This window comes from Scyliorhinus torazame, chromosome 2 (genome assembly GCF_047496885.1).
Source record: "Scyliorhinus torazame isolate Kashiwa2021f chromosome 2, sScyTor2.1, whole genome shotgun sequence".
Lineage (NCBI taxonomy): Eukaryota > Metazoa > Chordata > Chondrichthyes > Carcharhiniformes > Scyliorhinidae > Scyliorhinus > Scyliorhinus torazame.
The window spans coordinates 356,836,509-356,856,580 of NC_092708.1; the positions used below are offsets into that span (position 1 = coordinate 356,836,509).

General features: G+C 44.2%; 1 protein-coding gene and 1 long non-coding RNA gene across 4 annotated transcripts in view; one reads left to right on the top strand and one right to left on the bottom strand.

Moving 5' to 3' along the window:
• The window catches only part of LOC140403795 (uncharacterized), a 110,690-nt gene that overhangs the window by 36,858 nt on the left and 53,760 nt on the right, over positions 1-20,072 (bottom strand). Inside the window, exons 3-4 of one of the 2 annotated variants that reach the window (XR_011938420.1) lie at positions 5,338-5,420; positions 569-668 (exon numbers count right to left, since the gene is read on the bottom strand). This is a non-coding gene — a long non-coding RNA (uncharacterized lncRNA). Of the gene's footprint in view, positions 1-498; positions 669-5,337; positions 5,421-20,072 lie in introns of those variants that run through there. The other variant, XR_011938418.1, reaches the window with a different exon arrangement.
• The window catches only part of hif1aa (hypoxia inducible factor 1 subunit alpha a), a 91,372-nt gene continuing 73,583 nt past the window's right edge, over positions 2,284-20,072 (top strand). For both annotated transcript variants that reach the window (XM_072491937.1, XM_072491945.1), the window contains exon 1: positions 2,284-2,565. In XM_072491937.1, the coding sequence (XP_072348038.1) occupies positions 2,537-2,565 (29 nt within the window). In that variant the 5' untranslated portion in view covers positions 2,284-2,536. The remainder of the gene's footprint in view (positions 2,566-20,072) is intronic.

The window sequence follows — 20,072 nt, forward strand, 5'->3', positions numbered from 1 at the left end:
TCTACCACTCTATCCTCCGGAGCGCTGCTCCTTCCTCAGGTGAATGAAGAGGTCTGTTCCAGAAACACATGTATAGACAAATTCAAAGATGCATCTTTGAATTTGTCTGTATATGTGTTTCTGGAACAGACCTCTTCATTCACCTGAAGAAGGCGCAGCGCTCCGAAAGCTAGTGACATCGAAACAAACCTGTTGGACTTTAACCTGGTGTTGTAAGACTTCATACTGTGCTCACCCCAGTCCAATGCCGGCATCTCCACATCACTCTATCCTCAGCTACTATAGGTGCTGAATTACTCTTGGCTATTGTAGCTATGAGGAGCAATGCTTGCACTTCAAAAGTAAATTCATTGGTCGTCAAATTCCTGGATGCCCTGACCACCCACCAGGTGCTGTTCCTTTTTCCTTCTAACTATTGGCTTTGTGACAGAGGCTCACAAGGTACAAGACTTATATTGATCAGTATAAGAAGTAGATTGCACACACAATTTTCCAGATTTTTAAAATTTATGACTATTATTATATTCTATTAGAAATTAACGCAGTGCATTGTTCTTCACATTGTTACCTAAATTCGCCAGGCCGCCAGAAAACCATTTCTTCAAACTGACCAAGGTCAAGAAGATCAAAACTGTGAATGATGGATAAACTCAGCAGGCCTGCAACATCTGTGGAGAGAGAAACAGAGTTAACATTTTGAGTCCATATGATCCTTCTGCAGAACGAAAGAGGGGTAGAAATAGATGGAGGGGTTGGGCAGAACAGATGGGATATGTCTGAGTAAAGGAGAGATCGACAAAGGTGTCATGGACATAAGACAAAGGCTAATGGTGCCATGAAGGACCTAAGAGTATTCTTTGTTTAATGAATTTAGAGTACCCAATTATTGTTTTCCAGTTAAGGGGCAATTTAGTGAGGTCAATCCACCTGCACATCTTTAGGTTGTGGGGGTGAAACCCATGCAGACACGGGGAGAATATGCAAACTCCACATGGCCAGTGACCCAGAGCCAGGATCAAACCCGGGTCCTCAGAGCCATAGGCAGTAGTGCTAACCACTGCCCCACCGCACCACCCTATGACCTAAGAGTATTCATGGTGGCAAAAGGAAAGATCGTAGAATGAGTTAATAGGAGAACAAAGGTCAGAGCTCAGTGGGTGCAAGTTGTCTTAGGGGGGGTGGGGTTGTGTTGGGGCAAGCCACCTTTTACAAAAAAAAGTGCCTGCTTTGGGTTGCAAGACAATGCAAAGCATGAGAACTATTTGCAATCAAGTAAAATTGTAATTGTGATTCTTTCATTGCAAAATCAAAATGCATTCTTCTCATGTGTTTCTCTGGCCGTAGATGCTGAGTATAGAATCACTGCAGTGCAGAAGGAGGCTATTCTGCAATGACTCACCGAAAGAGTGCCGTACCTAGTCCCACTTCCCCGCTGTATCCCCATAACCCCACCTAATCCGCACATCTATGGACTGTGGGAGAAAAAACAGAGGACCCGGAGGAAACCCACGCAGACACTGGGAGAATAAACATAATAATCTTTATTAGTGTCACAAGTAGGCTTACATTAAGACTGCAATGAAGCAGACAGCATGGTGGTGCAGTGGTTAGCACTGGTGCCTCATGGCGCCGAGGTCCCAGGTTCGATATCAGCTCTGGGTCACTGTCGGTGTAGAGTTTGTGCATTCTCCCCATGTTGCGTGGGTTTCGCCGCCACAACCCAAAAGTTGTGCAGGGTAGGAGGATTGGCCACATTAAATTGCCCCTTAATTGGAAAAGATGAATTGGGTACTCTAAATTTAATAACAAAACACTGCAACAAAGTTACTGTAAAAATCCGCTAGTCATCACACTCCAGTGCCTGTTCGGTACAAAGAGTGTCCAATTCACCTAACAAGCACGTCTTTCGGGACCTGTGAGAGGAAACCGGAACATCCAGAGGAAACCCATGCAGGCACAGGGAGAACATGCAGACTCCACACAGACAGTGACCCAAGACTGGAATCGAACCCGGGTCCCTGGCCCTGTGAAGCAACAGTGCTAACCAGTGTGGTACGGTGCCACTCAACCTGAACACCCCAAACACAATGCATATTGGGGGAAACTCCCAGCACGAGGAGGGGGGGGGCGGGGCCCGTACGTAGGCAACGTCGGTTTGCGTGCCGATGACGCAATCGAGTGGGGCGTGCGTGCCGATGACGCAATCGAGTGGGGCGTGCGTGCCGATGACGCAATCGAGTGGGGCGTGCGTGCCGATGACGCAATCGAGTGGGGGCGTGCGTGCCGATGACGCACGGGGGACGAACAGCCGACAGAAAGTTAGTGCTAGCGGCAGCGCAAGTTGGAGGTGCCGTACTGTGTTGTGGTGGAAGTTTAATCGCTTGGATGTGATAGTCCGGGCGGCTACCTGAGCGAGTCTAACGAGAAGAGTGAGAGCGATCGCGGCCTGGTGCGGTTCGGGGCTCCGCGCGCCTTTACCCCTGAGGTTGAAAGCGACAGAGAGACAGCCCCGGGGCTGAGGAGACAATACGCCGAGATGCAAGCGGAGGACAGCGAGAAAAAGTGGTGAGTGCGGCCGCTCCGCGGGCTCCCGTGGCCAGGGGGCACTTTGTCTGGGGAAGGCGGCGGCCTGTCTCCCGGCCCCGCCGGGCTTGCGTCCTTCGGGGCTGGTTGGGAATCGCTCCCGGAGTCGCTGGCTCCGGGATCCGCGTCGCCATTTTGTGGAGCTGCAGCTCGGCCTGGGCTCTGTCCCGGGGAGAGGCTGCTGCCTGCTGGCGGGAGGGCCGGGCTGGGCGGCAGTTCGGGGTGACCTTGGGCCGCTTTGTCTCAGAGACTTTCCCAGGATCAGGCTGTTTATTGTTGCCGGGATTTGCCTACAGTTGGCACCGGGCGGAGGGTCCGGATGAGAGGACATCTCTACCCGTTAATTAACTAGCATCGGGCGTCTTTACTTAGATTTTAATGTGGTTTCCATTTAGTTTTTTTTCTTATTGCAATCTATCAATTATCAATAATAATCCACGGGTATTTCCCACTTAATTTGATGTTACTCGCTTCTTGCGGGATAATATGCATAGAAATGTGGGCCACGTTATTTTTTTAATTAAGAAGCTCCCCAACTTTGGTGAAAAGTCCCATTGACTGTATTGTGAAGTTGTATTGAATAGCCTGGGTTAATTGTGACCAGCTCCCCTTGAGCCACGCGAGTGCTGCTGCTTCTGGACGTTTTGTGAGTTCGGGTCGAATGGTGGGTGACTCAAACCCCAGTCCTTTTGGAGGGGGACAAGAGGCAACACATTTTTTGGTGAAGTGTTTATATTCATCTCCTCTCTTCCCCCCCCCCCCCCCCCCCCGGCTGATGTTCTTTTAAAAAACATTTCAATACAATAATGGGTGTTTTAAGCTGGAGGTTCAATACTTGGCTTCCTCAGGTGTTGTTTCCATATTCGTAATAAGGTGACAGGAAATTTGTCATTGGGTCAATGCTTTTCCAGCTCTTCGGGAATAATTTCCGTTGAGTAATTCCGCGTAACTGCTAAATCACTGCATGAGTATGTGCGCGCTTATATCATATGACAGTCTGTGCTGTTTTTAATTTTGTGGACCTGGTTTTAGGGAGAGTTATTGATGGTGGGTAAAGGTTTTCAATAAATTACAAACCAATGGGAACAACGATTCAAATTTACTCCTGGATCCTAAGCCCTGGTGCTCATTAAATTGATGCAATCAAGCGCTTAGATGCCCTTGACTTAAATCTGACTAGAAACCTAACTGGACTAGCCATAATATACACACTGGCCATGAGAGCAGGTAAGGGATTGGAATTCCGTGACAAGTAACTCCTCCTTTTTCCACTACCATCCATCACGCTAGCTAGTGCTGGAGTGCTCCCCACTTCTGCGTTTGAATGCAGCTCCAAGAACATTCAAGAAGTTCAACACCATCCAAGGAAAAGTAGTACACTTGATTGACACTCCATTCCTTAAACAATCACTCCTCCACCAGCGGAATTCTGTGTCTTGCAGCATATACCATGTACAAAATGCACATTAGCAATTCTTTGAAGATACCTCACAAATTGCAGCCTCCATAACTAAAAGACATGGATGGCAGATGCATGGGAGTGCTACCAGCTGCAAATAACACACTATCCTGATTTAAAATATATAGCTAATCCTTCAGCATTACTGGTTAAATTCCCCGAACTCACTACCTAATGGTACTGTGCGAGTACCTTATCTGTGCAGACTGCAGCAGTTTAATGGACCACCATTGCCACCTCAAGGGCAATTAAGGATAACGACAAGCTATTTATTTAGCACCTTAAACACAATTAAATACCCCAAGTTACTTCATTGGAATGTTGTAATGCAAAATTAGCCTTTTGGATTGGTAATAAATGCTATAGGAAACCAGGATAGTGGCATACGAATTATCCATCATAATGGAGGAGAATCTTACCAACAGTTTATGGTAAGAAGTCTTACAACATCAGGTTAAAGCCAAACAGGTTTCTTTCAAATCACTAGCTTTCGGAGGACTGCTCCTTTCCTCCGAAAGCTAGTGCACTGCTCCTTTCCTCCGTAAGCTAGTGATTTGAAAAAAAACCTGTTGGACTTTAACCTGGTGTTGTAAGACTTTACTGTGCTCACCCCAGTCCAATGCTGGCATCTCCACATCACAACAATTTATGAATATTTGGGGGTATCAGATTGCAGTATATTGGTGAATGATCTGTTCACTCAGCTTTACCTGAGACTACGGTTTGACCTGCCACAGGCTGGAGACATCCAGGAATTTATGCTTCACTGATACCAGCTATGGATCTATGACTGTAAAGGTAAATGTGGAATATACATTGTAATGTTCACTTTTAATCATGTATATTCTGCACACTATGAAGTGTGTCACAGGTGTCTGCTGTTTTTGGTGCTTAACTGCTTAACTATAGTTGGGTGTGTGTTTAAAATTGGGAGAGTCATTTTGGCCTCTTTTGTGGGTCTTGCAGCTTTGGTAGTTGAACGCGTCCACTCTGTAAACTGGCAAACTCTTAAAGCAAAATAAATGTCAATGACTTGCTGGTCTCTGCATTTTCCACTAAATGTTTCACATACAAACTTCCACTGTATGCGCATTGTTCGGAATTACTTTGTGGGAGTGTAAATATGGGTATTTCCCTACTGGATAGTTTAAATTTCCTGCTTTTTAAGAAGTTTCTGGTGAAAACTGGTCTCAGTACATGTGACTTGAATCAGAAATTTGATGGAATTCTATTAACATATTGCAGCTTCGATCCTTCAACTATAAATGGATGGTAGAAGATGAGCTCAGACATACCATCTGAGAGATTATAAGATCAGCTGCTTTTTCTACCATGTATTTCTTCTTGTTCATGTTGGGGTCTTTGGGTTGTATCCTTGCTGTATGATTCGGAGACAAAAATGATAGTTTATGATTAAGGTTATAGAACTGTACAGCACAGTACAGCCCCTTCGGCCCACGGATGTTGTGCCGAACTAGTCTGAGACTAAGATCAAATCAACCTACTCCCAATCATTCTAGTGCACTCCATATGCCTATCCAATAACCGCTTGAAAGTTCCTAAAAATGTCCGTCTCCACTACCACAGCTGGGAGTACGTTCCACGCCCCAAGAGTAAAGAACCTACCTCTGACATCCCTCCTATATCTTCCACCATGAACCTTATAGTTGTGCCCCCTTGTAACAGCTTCATCCACCCGAGGAAAAAGTCGCTGAACGTCCACTCTATCTATCCCTCTCATCATCTTATACACCTCAATTAAGTCACCTCTCATCCTCCTTTGCTCCAATGAGAAAAGCCCTAGCTCCCTCAACCTTTCCTCATAAGACCCACCCTCCAATCCAGGCAGCATCCTGGTAAATCTCCTTTGCAGCCTTTCCAATGCTGCCACACCCTTCCTAATTGCACACAATACTCCAAATGTGGTCTAACCAAGGTCTTGTACAGTTGCAGCATAACCTCACGGCTCTTAAACTCAATCCCCCTGTTAATAAATGCTAACACACTATAGGCTTTCTTCACGGCTCTATCCACTTAGGTGCCAACTTTCAGAGGTCTATGGACATGAACTCCGAGATCTCTCTACTCCTCCACATTCTTCAGAATCCTACTGTTAACCATGTAAACAGCATTCAAATTTGTCCTACCAAAAATTGACTAGTGCTACATTTTGAGTGCCTCATTTGATATAACTATATTTGAGTTATTTTTTTTCTTCTGGAATTAATATTTTTACTTCTCCATGGAGCCTAAACATACCTATTTAATAAAAGGAATTTTAGTATTTCAAGTAATTTAATGTTTTAAGTATAATTAGAAATCTTCTCGTTCCCCTGAAATAAATCAGCTAATGCTCACTCCAGTACTATGCGTTGGATGTGCTCCACGGTTAATGTCAATGGAGTGCACATGATTGCGTACATGATTGCATGCTGTCCAAATATAGATTCCACCCTAAACACATTAAAGAAGCCATCCCCTATGGACAAGCTCCCCGTATACACAGGATCTGCTCAGACGAGGAGGAGCGTAACAGACATCTACAGACGTTGAAAGATGCCCTGGTACGAACGGGATATGGCGCTCGACTCATTGATCGACAGTTCCAACGCGCCACAGCAAAAAAAATGCACCGTCCTGCTCAGAAGACAAATATGGGACACAACCGACAGAATACCCTTCGTTGTCCAGTACTTTCCCGGAGCGGAGAAACTACGACATCTTCTTCACAGCCTTCAACATGTCATTGATGAAGATGAACATCTTGCCAAGGTCATCCCCACACCCCCACTACTTGCCTTCAAACAACCGCGCAACCTCAAACAAACCATTGTTTGCAGCAAACTACCCAGTCTTCAGAACAGTGACCACGACACCACACAACCCTGTCATGGCAATCTCTGCAAGACGTGCCAGATCATCGACATGGATACCACCATTACACGTGAGAACACCACCCACAAGGTACGCGGTACATACTCGTGTGACTCGGCCAACGTTGTCTACCTCATACCCTGCAGGAAAGGATGTCCCGAAGCGTGGTACATTGGCGAGACCATGCAGATGCTGCGACAACGAATGAACGGACATCGCGCAACAATCACCAGGCAGGAATGTTCCCTTCCAGTCGGGGAACACTTCAGCAGTCAAGGGCATTCAGCCTCTGATCTCCGGGTAAGCGTTCTCCAAGGCGGCCTTCAGGACGCACGACAATGCAGAATCGCTGAGCAGAAGCTTATAGCCAAGTTCCGCACACATGAGTGCGGCTTCAACCGGGACCTGGGATTCATGTCGCATTACATTCATCCCCCACCATCTGGCCTACGAAATCCTACCAACTGTCCTGACTTGACACAATTCACACCTCTTTAACCTGGGGTTACCCCATCTCTGGATCTGTAAAGATTTAATCACCTGCTAATGTTTGCATTCCAAGCATTGTCTGGCATCTTTGAATCTGTCTATGTATATTTATATATGTATATTTATATATGTATATGTTTCTGGAACATACCTCTTCATTCATCTGAGGAAGGAGCAGCGCTCCGAAAACTAGTGACATCGAAACAAACCTATTGGACTTTAACCTGGTGTTGTAAAACTTCTTACTGTGCTCACCCCAGTCCAACGCCCGCATCTCCACATCAAATATAGATTGTTCAGGTCATTGGAATTGGAAATGAATCTACATTTTAGTTCCAACCTCTTGCTCAAGGAAATTGACTAGTGCTACATTTTGTGTGCCTGCAAGCCATTTGCATGTGATTTTATTCTCATCTGATATCCATGCATCAGTTTTGAACAAAAATCACTGGATAGTGATCAGAAGTCAGTGTCTAGGCTGCATTCCGCCCTCCTTAGCCCAGAGGCACTGAGCCTTATAGTACAGGTAGAGTACTTCAAATTCAGTTCTCCGAAAACCAGGCACATTTTTTATAACCTGTGTATCAATTTTTGAGTGAGTAAAATTTAATTTGGCTTTTTAGTTAGGTGCTTGCTTTGGCAAGTGTGTTTCCAGGCTAGTTACCAGCTTCCCTGTTTCATGTGCTGCTCTTTCCTGCACTTCAGGCGACCCTTGAGACCCCACCTGACCTGGCTTGAGCTGAACCACCCTACCGTAAGTCCTGAAATATCCAAAATCCGACACAACCTCAGTCCTTTGGGTCCCAGATTTGAGGTACTTTACTTGTACCCCAGTTGTTACGAAGACTGAGCTCAGTTACTACCAACACAGGCCAGAATTTCACTCAGAACATTCTGTCCCCACTTTTTGTTCTGCAGTTTAGAACCTTGCTGGACCAAAAGGATTAGAAAGCAGGAACAGCAAGAGCATTGACTATTGTTCACTATATTTAATGCTCAGTGACCGATTTTTGATGTCTCGCGGAACCAAGGATTATGGGGACCTGGCGGGCGAGTGAAATTAGAAAGCCAAAAATTAGCCATGATTGTATTGAATGGTGGCGCCAGTTCAACAGGCCCCATGGTCTTCTCTGTCAATACTCTATACCCCATGTCTTTGTCCCACTGAATATTACATTCTTTGGTTCAGCATCCATTTCTTGGGTTATGCCTCCTGTACACCTATTTTGAAGATGTTGCTTAAATGCAGGTAATTTTTAAGCATGCAATTTTTTCCTCCCCATGTCCACTGAAGATTAGGACTCCTGATTGAAGAACAGTGCTAGTGGCTGTTTGCCTTGTAAAAATGGTTATTCCTTGTTGACCAGACTAATTAGTAGATGTAAATCATATAGACCAGAATATGGCAGCGCTGGCTATGTGTCTGCACTGCAGTATGTGAGAGCTAGATGATGTATAGATTGTTTGGGTATGACTGCAGTAGATCTGTCACTTTCTAGCTTGGAGTTATTGAGCTAGTCTGCTAGTTGGAGACACTCTGATGTATAGTGAGAGCAAAAGCAGTATCTGAACAGATTGCTGTAGGTCTTGTTTGTATGTCACTGTGTTCATTACGGTACAGAGTAAGGAGAATCCTGTTGAAATGGAGAGCAGCGATCTGCAGAAATTGATCTTGGTCGACAGACGCACTGTTACTTGGTAACTGTCAGAATAAGGATGAAGACAGGAAATAACAGCCAGATTGCTGACTGTAGCAACTTGGACCATGAGGCAAAAGGTGGGTGGAGGACAAGAGTGGACAAGAGTGTAAAATGTTTAATCTAACTATGCTTGCTTATATGTACCAGATGGACTGTGTGGTCTTCGTGGAACCCATTAAATGTTTAAGATGAGTTTGAAAATAGTGATCAGCTGAAAGAACTACGCAAAGTTTTCATATTTTAATCAAAAGCAAACTTAACTGTTTGTTTTTAAAAGACCAAGTACACTAAATAGTTTGTCAAGACTAAGTCTATAAATCCAGTCCCCTTTTTCTCCTTTAATTCCAATCAGGAATTCCTTTGCACATCTTGAGTGTTCATTCACTTCTCCTTTTGGGACAAAACCGTGTATGCCACAGCTTTCTGAAATTCACCTTAATCTCGCCTCCATGTTCCAACTATTCTCCAAGGTACGAGTTCTTTTGGGATCTTTCCACTTGCATTTGGCAAGGTGACCCTCTTGACCCTTTAACCTCATGGTTATTGACTCCCCAGCTCAAGCCTGGACTTCATTTATGTTCTTATTTAGTGACTTTCAAAACTAAAAGACCCTTTTTGTTTCTCAGAGCCCTTCACTATGCTTTTGCTTCACAGATCCTGGCAGACTCCTCCCCCGCCCCCCCTCCACCTGTCTCCAAGCTAACTCCCAAGCTAAACTGCTTGTTTACTGTGAGGAATCGCACACAAAACTTACATAGCAGCATTGCATGCTTTGGGATGTTCCAAACAAAAATGTAAACTAAGTATCTTTTGCCCTCAAAACAACCTGTTGATTCTGTGACCCATGTGACTAATTTACACCTCTAATTGTGATAACGGGCCATCAAGAAACCCAATCTTTGCAAGTTGCTTTTAGCTGCTTTGATCTGTGGAATTTATATGAATACTCAAAACCTCACCGATTTACAATATCAAAGCATTTTCTCCGGTGTTTTGAGACAAACTGGCTCTTCCAGAAAAATCCAAAGTAGCCATTTTTATCCTAGGTATGAGTACCTTTAATCACCTTTCCAGCAACACAGCCTCCCCAGTTGAACTATAATTACCCCCGGTCTATTTGAATTACACTTCAGGATCGTTCTACTTGTTTTTCAAACGGATGTTTCTACTTGCCAGCATTTATATACCGTAGAAACATGAATTATGAAATTCAATGTTCACACCGGGTTCAAGAAGGTGACTCACCACCACCTTCTCCAAGGGCAATTAGGGATGGGAAAGAAATGCTGGCCTTGCCGGTGATTTGCACACCTCATAAAAGAGAGTAAATATTATCCCCTGGAAGGACAGATACCGGTGAGACTATAGTAGACAATAAGGAAATTGACTTATTAATTTAGTACATGTGATTGTTTCCACAATGAAGGAAAATAACAAAATATCAAACATGAATATTACTTCATTGTTTAAGAAGGGAGGGCTGGAGAAATTGGGAAACTACACAAGGCTGGGTAGGTCTTGTCTGACTAATCTAGTTATATTCTGTTAAAGGTGGTACAGATGTATTTGGTTGTTTATCATATGGACTTCAAAAAATCTACACCAGTCTCTTTTTCAAGGGGGCTGAATAGCATTCTCCTGTTTTAGGGCAGTTTTCCTGTCTATGTGCCTAGTGTGAGTTGTTATAGCTTTAAGCATTGGGCCTTGGAAAAGTGAACCACAACATCGAAGCCACGCAAATATATCACATGAAGTTGCTGGGATGTTGGTCTTATTTTTTCTCTTCTGAAATTGTTGGCTTTATTGAAATGTGATTTTCTTTGCTGCCTGCCCCTATACTACCTCACCAAGGGGACCTTTTTTTTGTGGGCCTCATGAGGCTATTTGCGAGATGAACTGACCATGTCCTCACCTGACTTGTCCCGTGGGGAAAATATGAAATCAGAAGAATACTGTCTGAAAGGTCAACTGACTCTAGAGTACAATTCTGTAGGGGATGGCATCCCCTGGTATTCTCTGAATTTTTCCCTGCCAAATCCTGAGACCCATTGAAGTGCCCAGTTGACATGGGCTAATTCAGCATAAACAGTGGAGAATGGAAGAAATTGCTCATGGAATATTTTTAGTTTGTAGAGATAAATATGCTTTTATCTGTTCATGAGAAACAAATCCAGGTAACTATTAATGAATAATTATCACCCCTTTGCCATCGATGTATATTTGACCACTGGCTAATGAAGAAAGCTTTGCTTTCTTGTAACCCAAAACAATGCCCGTTTTCTGGGAGGCTTCAGAGCAAGCACTTTCTCTTTTAACCTGTAGTCTATTCTCACATCACTAATTTTCTTTTGTATCTTCCAGTGCACTGCAAGCAATACCGTATGAGATATATGGGCATGGTGTTGCTTCAGAAGGAATGCTGAACGTATTTGATACAAATATAATTGGAACATTTAACATGCTTTTTGAATTATATAAGAGAGCAAAAGTGATTAGGAGAGTACTACGTGCTAGTTTGTTATGTACTTTTCAAGCTGAAGTTTGTTCTTTAGTAGCCCATCTACCCTGCAGGTATTACTACTTACAGACTAACTTTCCAAACCTTTCGTTCTGGCCTGGCTGTTAACCTTTGACAAATCTGCTGAGGCTAGACGTGCTTGCGAAAGGTATTTGGAAGTTGACTTGTTTATTTTCAGAGTGGAGCAATTGCCTTGCCACTATACAGAGTGCACCCCCCCCCCCCCCCCCAAAAAAAAAACTTGGTGAGCACTGGATGACTTCTCAAGTTTGGCATCCAAATTCTTGGACATTCTGAGCATCAAGACTGTTTCTACACTGGGGATATAATCTGTGGTTCAGTTGATTATTTTAAAGGTAGCTTTTGATCAGTTTATTGCTCTTTCTTCTCTGCTACTGTTTCCTGCTGAGCCTGTGACTGGCTTGTTAGTTCAATTGGGGTTTTACAGGTACAGTCAGCTTCCTGGCCAGAGTTTCATTTGCCAGGACTTCCTGCCGCTTCTGAATCTTGTGGTGATCTGCAAGTTTGACACCACGTTACTGTTTTCTTTTCTGAATCATTATTCTGTCAGGTGTGATGAAGATAGGACTTTTAGGTTTTTATATTGTATGTAATTGGTGCAGTAAGGGTTAAAAGCATGGGATAGTATGCATATGACTGCTGCAATAGTGCTTTTAAAAACCCTGGTTTACAAGACAGCTAGGCTTTTTGGGAGCTAGAAGTGCAATTAAAGCATGTTTGGGGTAATGTTTTTTTGTTTATATTGAGAGGGTTCCCTGCAGAGCAGTTAATTAGAGACACTGTTCCGTTTAGTAAGATGATATAGTTAATGGGAGGAACCAATGGCTGAAGCAGTTAGGTGTTGAGGCTCCGAGTCAGACTGTGGGGTGGAAGATGAGCTGAGAAGCAGTTTCTGAAGAAATACAGCCCGAGATTCTGCATTATTCTGACAGGGTGTCAGTTCTCTTCCTTTCAAGCAGACTCAAAAGACCTCAGATCAAAGTGTTGTATTCCATACATCTCCATACAGCAAGCATTCCTGAGCAGCATGGGCTGCTAAAGAACAAACTGTATTTAAAAGTGGATTGGGGTCCGAGATAATTTTGTTGATTGAGTGGAAATAAAGATAGCAGTTAAGGTTATTGTATTGATTAGTGTTGTTTAATGGATAATTGTAAGCTATTTTCTAGTGTGATGTTCAATATATTTTAATACTGTTAATAATGTAGTTTGATTTAATATACCATATGCTTATTTTGCGAGCGAGGTATCCTATCCTCCGTCTTAAAAAATGAAAATTAACATTTTGGGGTTTATGTTCCGTATTCTAGCCAATGTTGGGATCGTAATACAGGAAATAATTCCTTCATTATTCTGCAGCTGATATAGCTTCTGGACCTCACTTGCCTGCCACACCAGTTGCGGAACTTGGACAACAGTTGCCCCAATTGAGATTGAGGAAATAATCAAGGGGCTGGAGGGCATGCAGTCGGGCAAGGCCCCGGGGCCTGACAGCTACCTGGTGGAATTCTATAAGAAATTTTCACAGATATTAAGCCCACTGCTGGTGAGGACATTTAATGAAGCAAAAGAGAAGGGAGTCCCAACAATGTCGCAGGCCTTGATTTCATTGATCCTGAAACGGGAGAAGGATCCGGAGCAATGCGGGTCATACAGGCCAATTTCTCTAATGAATGTGGGCGCCAAACTGCTGGCTAAGATACTGGCCACAAGGATGGAGGACTGTGTCCCGGGGGTGATGGGGGAAGACCAGACGGGATTTGTAAAGGTCAGGCAACTCGAGGCCAATGTTTGAAGGCTTTTAAATGTTATTATGATGCCCTCAGGTGGAGGTGGTGGTAGCGATGGATGCGGAGGAGGCTTTTAATCGGGTGGAGTGGAATTACCTGTGGGAGGTGCTGGCAAGGTTTGGATTTGGTGAGGGCTTTATTGACTGGGTGCGGTTACTCTATCAGGCCCCAGTAGCGAGCGTGCGTACGAACCGGCTGAGGTCGGGATACTTTAAACTACACCGAGGGACGAGGCAAGGTTGCCCTCCCCGTTACTGTCATAGAGCCATTGGCCATAGTGTTAAGAGCCTCTAGGAACTGGAAAGGGCTCGTTCGGGGTGCGGGTGAAGCACCGGGTCTCGCTTTACGCAGATGACCTGCTCTTGTATATTTCAGACCCGTTGGGAGGGGGTGGGGGAAGTAATGCGAATCCTGGGGCAATGTTCCGGGGTATAAATTGAACATGGGGGAAAAGTGAGATGTTCGCGATCCAGGCAAGAGGACAGGAGAAGAGACTGGGAGAGCTGCCGCTTCGAATGGTAGGGAAGAGCTTTCGATACCTGGGAATCCAGGTGACCTGGGAATGGGATGCCCTGCACAAGTTAAACATGTCCCGGTTGGTAGAACAAATGGAAGGGGACTTTAAGAGATGAACATGCTCCCGCGGGGAGGGTACAGACCATGAAAACGACGGTCCTCCCCAGATTTCTGTTTTGTCTTTCAGTGCGTCCCCATCTTCATCCCAAAGGCCTTTTTCAAGCGGGTGAATGAGGTTATTTCGGGCTTTGTGTGGGCGGGTAAAACCCCACCAGTGAAGAAAGTGTTGCTGGAGCGCAGTCGGGGGGAGCGTGGGTTGGCGCTGGCGAACTTCTGCAATTACTACTGGGCGGCTAGTATAGCCATGATTAGGAAGTGGGGAAGGGGTCAGCATGGGAGCTGATGGAGGCGGCGTCATGCAAAGATACCAGTTTGGGAGCACTGATAACGGCACCTCTTCCATTCTCTCCTGCCCAATACTCCACAAGTCCAGTGGTGGTGGCGGCTCTGAGGATCTGGGGGCAATGGAGGAGATATAAGAGAGTGGAGGGAGCATCGGTTTGGACCCCGATTTATAATAATCATCGGTTTGTACTGGGTAGGCTAGATGGTGGGTTCCGGAGTTGGCAAAGGGCAGGAATTAGAAGGATGGGGGATCTATTTATAGATGGGGGATCTATTTATAGATGGGGGATCTATTTATAGATGGGGGATCTATTTATAGATGGGGGATCTATTTATAGATGGGAGCTTTCCCAGCTTGAAAGCCTTGGAGGATAAATTTGAATTTCCAGCAGGGAACGGGTTTAGGTATTTGCAGGTGTGAGACTTCCTGAGAAAACAGGTGGTGGCCTTTCCTCTGCTGCCGCCACAGGGGATGCAGGATAGAGTAGTCTCCAGTACCTGGGTGGGAGAGGGAAAGGTTTCAGATATTTACCAGCAGCTTTCTGAGGCGGTGGAAACTCCGGTGGAGGAGATTAAGGACGAGCTAGGAGGAGAGATAGAGGCGGGTCTATGGGCGGATGCCCTAAGCAGGGTTGATACCTCATCATGTGCTAGGCTCAGCCTGATACAATTTAAGGTAGTCCACCGGGCACACATGACAGCGGCAAGGATGAGCAGATTTTTGGGGGTAGAAGATAGGTGTGCGAGGTGCACGAGAAGCCCAGCAAATCATGTCCACATGTTTTGGGCATACCTGAAGCTTGGAGAGTTTTGCTAAGGCAATGTCCATGGTGCTAAAAACACAGGTGGTGCCAAGACCGGAGGTGGCGATCTTTGGAGTGTCGGAAGAGCCGGGAGTTCAGGGGGCGAAAGAGGCCGACGTCTTGGCCTTTGCCTCCCTGGTAGCCCGGGGACGGATCTCATTAATGTGGAGGACTCGAAGCCCGAGTGTAGAGACCTGGGTTTAGTGACATGACTGGGTTTCTCAATCTCGAGAAAATAAAGTTCGCCTTAAGAGGGTCAATGGTCTGGTTCACCCGGAGGTGGCAGCCGTTCGTCGACTTTCTCGGGGAAAATTAAAATGTCAGCAGATGCAGTATTCCGGGGGGGGGAGGGCCGGATTGGTGTTTTATGGTTAGGGTGTGTGAAGGTTGATAGGGGGGGGGGGATGTTTATTATACCATGCTGATGTCATTGTCTATGTTAATTTTTTTTAAATTTCAAATACCTTAATAAAAATATATTTTTTTACAACTTGGACAACAATTCATTGGTGTTCCATGTTCAGCCCCCCTTGCCTGTATCAACTTTATTCCACAAATTCTGGCTTTATCTCTGGACTCCCTCCTATTATCTCCCCTCTTCTATTTGCTGTCAGGATATTATCTCCCCTCTTCTATTTGCTGTCAGGATATATGTGTCGTAATTGCTATGTCACCACATCCACGAGACTTGAATATTCCCACTGTCCGTTCCAGCCACGTGTTTGGCTGTTGTCCTGCATTTGAGCCCCTAACTTCTATTTTCATTTATTTTGTTCTGCTTTTCCTCTTGCCCTCCCCTGCCTTCTTGGATATTTTGTCACGAACCCTGGATTCACTGCTGCTTAAAATAAGTCCACAATCTTCCCCGGTGGTTCACAGTATCTTCTGAACAGCCCATTGATGCATTTGTCATTCCTTATGTACAACAACGTGAACTACCCATCCTGCCATCTTGTTGACCTTTCTGTCCAACACCTGCTGGGACTAACTGACAATCCTTTCATACAACTCGTCCCTCCCAATGTTGACATTGTACACTCAGCTATCATTTCTCTCCAGGTTATCCGTTCACTTGTAAATGGGCCTTTTTACGTCCATTTAGCTTATTTTGGATGGTTTTGTCAACTTTATTGAAACTCTGCCCAGGGGCATACCACGTTTCCTCGTGCCTGGCTTTACCTTCCACCCATTGCTCCTTTCACATCATTGTGATGGTGTTGCAACTCTTGCCACCAATTCACATCGTGGTCTGTCCCTTAATATCTCTGGACTTCTTACTCCATTGAGTACCTCACTTTGTTCCACCCCTCTTGCCTCTCCATTAAATCTTGTTCTCCATCACCCACTGAAGTACCTTAAAAAAATCAGCATCTTGCTCAAATTGTATCACTTTCTTCCCACAGCCTCTACAGTATGTGACATCCCTTCCTCTGATTTTTAGCTCTTCAATTCACCATATGCTCTCTTCTTTTCCCTGCCCTATTCCCACTAAATGGCCAACCAACTTCCTTCTTGATTCTCGTGTTCGACGATACTGGTAACAGTTCCCCCTCCTCTGTTACTATCTCCCTCTCCTTGTTTGCCATCACCACCCATTTCACAAAAAATGACCATTGATCCCTCTCAGTACTAATTACAGCCCCATGTCCAATTTCCCTTTCCTGTCCTTGAACCTGCTTCCCAAATTCTCCATGTCCATCTTTTCCAGAGCTCCACTTGGATTCCTGCATATTTGAATTCTGCCCGCAACAATATGGAAATGGCTATCATTAAAATAATCTGACCACCAAAGTGACTGACAGTGACATACTTTCTCTTCCCATTGACAGGGTTGCCTAAACAGACTTGCTCCAGTATCTATTACCAGCATCCAGCTGGGCTGCACTTAATGCACCTGGTTGCATTCTTATCTATTCAGTCATTGCCAGAGAATACCTGTAGTGACTTCTCTTCCCACGCCATTACCTCAGATGTCTCCCACGATCTATCCTTGGCCCCTCATTAACATCATCGCTATCTGCCCCTTGTGAAATCATCAGAAAACATTGGCAGTTTCCACATGTGCATTGACACTGAGAACACTTGAGCTCGACCTCACCACTACCTATTCCTTTCACACTCTCAATTGTTGGTCTCCTTGACTGGCATCCTGTATTGGATGGGCATATTTTCAGCAATTGCATATTGGGAAGAACAAAGTCATTGTCCTCGGTCACCATCACAAACTCTGTTCCTTACCACAAACTTGCTCCTCACCCTCGTAACTGTCAGAGATTGACTTTTGACAACCTGTGTTGTCATTTTTGACCCCAAGATGCGTTTCCGACCATAACTGTGCCATCTATTCTGACCTACATAACATGTCCCAATTCCATCTAGCCTAGCTGCTGCCGAAATCCTCATCCAAGCCCATATTACCACTAGACATTCTCAGTTCAGACACACATGTTCATGTCTAAACTTCTACATTATACCTTTATAAACTTTGGGTCATCCACAATTACTGTCAGTGTCCTATCTTGCATCCAATCCCATTTAGCTATCATCACCTATACCTATAAATATACTTGCTGACACACATATACTTGCTGACCTGAACTGGCTCCTGGTTAAGCAATGTCTGATTTCTTTGAAATTCTCAACCATGTTTTCAAATGCTTCAGTGTCTCTATAACCTCCAGCCCCTGTTGGACTGGACATGCACAAAGTAGAAGTTGGATACCTTTCAGCTGACTCCCCTTCTGCTTATCTAGCATGCTGGTGGAATTTTACTATTATGGATCAGTCCTCCAGATAGTTGAGGGCATAACTCTGTGTACTCGTGCTTTGAAATAGGTTGTTTAATCCAAGTGTCAGTGTCTTCCAAGGAAGCCTGCTTTCTAACTATACAATCCAAAATATTCAAGGATGTCAATTCTGAACATTAGCAGCAATTCCCTTTTGAATAATACTTGAGGTTCTGCTACAATTTGCAAACATATAGCTGTATTTTCTTATGCTATACCCCACTGAGTGTCGCTGTCAGCAAAATCACTTTCTGAATTTTAACACTTTTTAATGCTTCAAAAGTTCACTGTCTTTGTGAAGTTTACCCAGTTGATTTGTGCTTCCCCATTGTCAACAGAATTGTAAATTCACCTTTGGTCTTGCAGAAGACATGGTGCTGCTTGATAAACTGATCAGATTACAGAGCTGTTTGAAGATCATTATGATATTTGAATTGTTGCACACTGGAACAGCATTAAGATTGTGCAAAGTGTAATAGTGTTCTTGAGTCTCTGGCATGTCACAGTTCCATTTTGTCTGTGCCGTACATTTATATATTGCCCAATTTTATTTTTACCTCCGCACCTCTCAATTAACTCAATTAATTTTTCATTAATGAACCTTTAAAATGAATGTTGATAGCATGTTTGACATTATCCTTATTGAGTATTCACAGCCTGGAACGCTGTGATTTCCATCAGGGTTATAGAATTACTGTCAGGAATTGGAATTCTTGCTGAGTGCTCCTAACAATGGGCCTTAGAGCATTGAGCAAGTCTACTTCCAAGGTTTGCTGTCAACTGCACATGAGCTGTTTTAAAAATGCTGGGCGAGATTCTTTGGCCCCATCCCCCCAGCAGCGTGTTACTCAGTGGCGGGAGTGTTCCGTTTTTGGCCAGTGGCGGCATCTTCTGGTCTTGCTGCTGTCACTGGGATTTCCCATTGAAACCCTCTCCCCAATGACGCCTGGCAAACCGTGGTGGGTGGTGCGGCGGCAGCAGTCTAAATATCTCGCTGGTGTGACCGTAGTGGAAGATCTTCCCTGCTGATTTTAGTCACAACATTTATTCTGTGTGATGAATTTGTTTTTCTTTTGTTTGTGAATCACAGGTTCTGATCTATATTATGCTGCGGCTGTCATTGAACTTGAAATCTTGAATTTGTTTTATTTCTTTGTAATGGCTGCTTTTGTGTTCAGTGTTGCAATAAGATAGCAAATGTAAAGTGAACCTATATGGGTGCCCAAACAGAATTGGATTTAAATTAAGGTTTTCAGGTTCATTAAAGTTTGAGTTTTTCAGAAGCTGATTAAATGGGTAAAACGTGTTTAGTGGCTAAGTTCTGAACAATGTTGTAGGGCCGATAGTTTGCTCTAGTAAAGTATAAGTTTACTTCAGACATTGGTATCCCTTGGGCAGGTGGTCATGGAGGGCTGGTATTGCAGTTCTTAATAGGCTCTCATTTTGAATTTCATTGTGTTGCCTAGTCCATCATTTAGAATGTGGCTGATGCAGAATACTGTTGCTGGAAAATGCTGAAGACATGTTTTTTGTAATGGCTTTAGTTCATCTTTTAAGGGCATAATTCTTGATGTGCAGTTGCTTTCTTGTTGAAAATGACCTTTGGGTGAGATGCTGGAGGGGCACATATGGCTATAATTTTTTTAAAATAGTCTTTAATGTCACAAGTAGGCTTACATCAACATTGCAATGAAGTTATTGTGAAAAGCCCCATGAGCTATGAAGCAACAGTGCTACCCACTGGGATACTGGCTGCCCCAGTTCTGTTCTTTACAAGAGAATTCAGTGGTGTGGAAATTTGTGAACTATAGTTGCATATTTTGCACTAAAGTGAGCGTACAGAAAATATTGATTGTGAGTAGTATTTTGGTCTGACATTGTTTGGGTACAGCTTGGTGCTTATTTAGTGATTTATTTTGCAAACACTTTTAGATTTTCTAACATCAGTGCAGGTGCTATTGAAGCTTTAGTAACCCCATACTTACATTGAAAAAAGGGTTCAAAGGTAAGTATTTTTGTAATGTATGGATGCTTTTGATGCTGTGGTGTCTACAAAGAAGCAGCTATTTATGCATGAAGGCTGAGAAATAATGGAAGAAACCTGCAGCTTTGCTACTTCTGGGCAACC